Here is a 1,984-nt window from a genome sequence, read left to right as displayed (position 1 = left end):
TGTGCTTTATTTTGATTATTTACAACCTCAACTCTATACGAACTTCACTCCTTTTTTTTTGTAAGTGGGGAGAGGGCCAGTACCCTTGATAGGAATTGAGCCCCGGACGTAGCATTGCAAATCTAAGCCTAAGCTCTTTTTCTAAATGGTCAACACTTGGAACTCAATTCATGCATCTCTGTCTCCCCCCATATTAATAATGAAGCATTGTTCAAAAGGAATTGGCCACATATTTAAAAGACATTCATATTAATTTTTTTCAAAGGCCCCCCATATGCTGACTACGAGTTAAAAGGGACGAATTCTGTATGATTCTCAATCTGAAAACAATATTATACTTGTTTAAGACTATATTTGCGATCCTACCAAAGAAAATATTGTGTCCTTTTCTCTCCAAGTTCAAAGTGAAAGGACAAGGAGAAAGGGGTTGGGCCTTTGAATCTCCTCATTTTTCATCCTTTTTCTCTTCCTTCTCACCTCTAATCTTTTTCCATTCATTCATTCTCCTCCACTCTATTCCTCTCTCAAGACTTCTCATCATTTCTATTCTTTCACAGCTGTGCTACCACATGCCGGTATCTCTCTATATTTATATTTATGTAGGATCAAAACCAGTTGGTCCGATCGGTCAAAACACTTCAAAAATAGATTTTAATTAAATTTCAGCCAAACTTAATTTTTGTTTTAGACCTGATCAGCCAAAGCACTTATTAGCAACAAACTGATCGGACCAGCAAGCCCAGTTTGATATTGATACAAGGAATGTACCTAGCCAAACTATGGACTTGAATTTTCTCTCGCTTTCCCTAACATCTTTTGTTGGATGGGTTTTAGGGTGGTACTTGCTGCAGAGGCAAAGCTGTGCTGATTACAGTTTATGTAGAGAGGCCAAGGAGACGTGGGCGGGCTTTACACAGTGAAAGAGAGGCCTTGATATATCATCATCCTCGTGCTCGTCACCATTACCACTATCATCGAAGGGATAAGACCGGTGCGGGGGTCAGATACAATAGAAAGGAGGCACTCCTCACTTACTCTCAGCATCTCAGACAATCTGCGAGACCACCACCGCCACCATCCAATGATCATGACTCCAAAACACGCTCCTCATCGAAAGATCAAGACCCTATTTCATATTCATTGAAGAATCACATTTCTCATGTAACTCTCTCTCTCTCTCTCTCTCTCTCTCTCTCATTTATGATATGCATATGTATGTTTAATTGAAAGTAGTATCCATGTTTGCAATAGATTGTGCCATTGCTGAAACGGGGAAGAAGCTCCAAAACTCCGACCTGTTCGAGCAATTGGAAGGTATTACTCCCACGCTTCCTCAGACCCTTTGGAAAGAAAGGCAGAAAGAATGATAGAAGGTCCAAATCAACCAATAAGAAAGCCATAATAAGCTCAGTGGTATGTGTAGATTTTATTTTCTGGTTTAATAAATTGTGAGTGTATAAAGAATGGATGGAGATCTTTTCAATTTCTTTTGTTTCTATGGCTTGTTCATGAACATCTTTTTTTCTTTTTCTTTTTTTTCTTTGCAGAAGAAAATTGGGCTTGTTTCAAAGCTCGTATCCTCTTTTTGGAAGCGAAAATGAGTGATATCAGAAAATTGAGCTGCTTTTCATGAAGTGGAAGATGCACTACAAGCTCTAGAAAATCAACTCAAACTATTATTCCTGTTCTTATTCTTGGCGCTTTTTTCTTTGGAATAGTGTTCTTATTCTTATTGTTGTTTGTTTGTGTTTACAAATGGAGATTAGAGAAGGATACTTATGAATATAGGATAAGATCCCTAGAGAAGGGCCGTACTGGTCTAGCTTTTTCGATTGTTCCTAATCAATAGAATTAGAGTCCCCATATGTTTCCCAGGATCACATGTACGAATCGTATTAATTTATTGTACGACATATACACAATGAGCTTAACCTTCACACTGTTATCCTGTTAGAATTAACAAGTGGGTTGTTCTCCAAGATGT

The 1,984-nt window shown here is 38.3% G+C and overlaps 1 protein-coding gene across 1 annotated transcript; it reads left to right on the top strand.

The window, feature by feature from the left end:
- Positions 1–399: 399 nt before the first annotated feature.
- LOC148782938 (uncharacterized) lies at positions 400–1,693 on the top strand. The gene is made up of 4 exons (XM_088861154.1): positions 400–575; positions 835–1,161; positions 1,252–1,413; positions 1,548–1,693. The coding sequence occupies exons 1-4, from the start codon at positions 570–572 to the stop codon at positions 1,599–1,601; spliced, it is 549 nt and encodes a 182-aa protein (XP_088717280.1). The 5' UTR covers positions 400–569; the 3' UTR covers positions 1,602–1,693.
- Positions 1,694–1,984: the final 291 nt, after the last annotated feature.

This window comes from Amborella trichopoda, chromosome 3 (genome assembly GCF_054954075.1).
Source record: "Amborella trichopoda isolate Santa Cruz 75 chromosome 3, AtrichopodaSantaCruz75HAP2 v2.0, whole genome shotgun sequence".
Lineage (NCBI taxonomy): Eukaryota > Viridiplantae > Streptophyta > Magnoliopsida > Amborellales > Amborellaceae > Amborella > Amborella trichopoda.
Note: the sequence above shows the minus strand (reverse complement) of the source record. Positions and strands in the feature narration are given on the sequence as shown.

Excerpts from the sequence above, each read along its gene's own strand:
- LOC148782938 (XM_088861154.1), top strand. Across the intron at positions 1,162-1,251 it reads TGAAGAATCACATTTCTCAT|ATTGTGCCATTGCTGAAACG; the intron begins GTAACTCTCTCT and ends TGTTTGCAATAG. Across the intron at positions 1,414-1,547 it reads AAGCCATAATAAGCTCAGTG|AAGAAAATTGGGCTTGTTTC; the intron begins GTATGTGTAGAT and ends TTTTCTTTGCAG.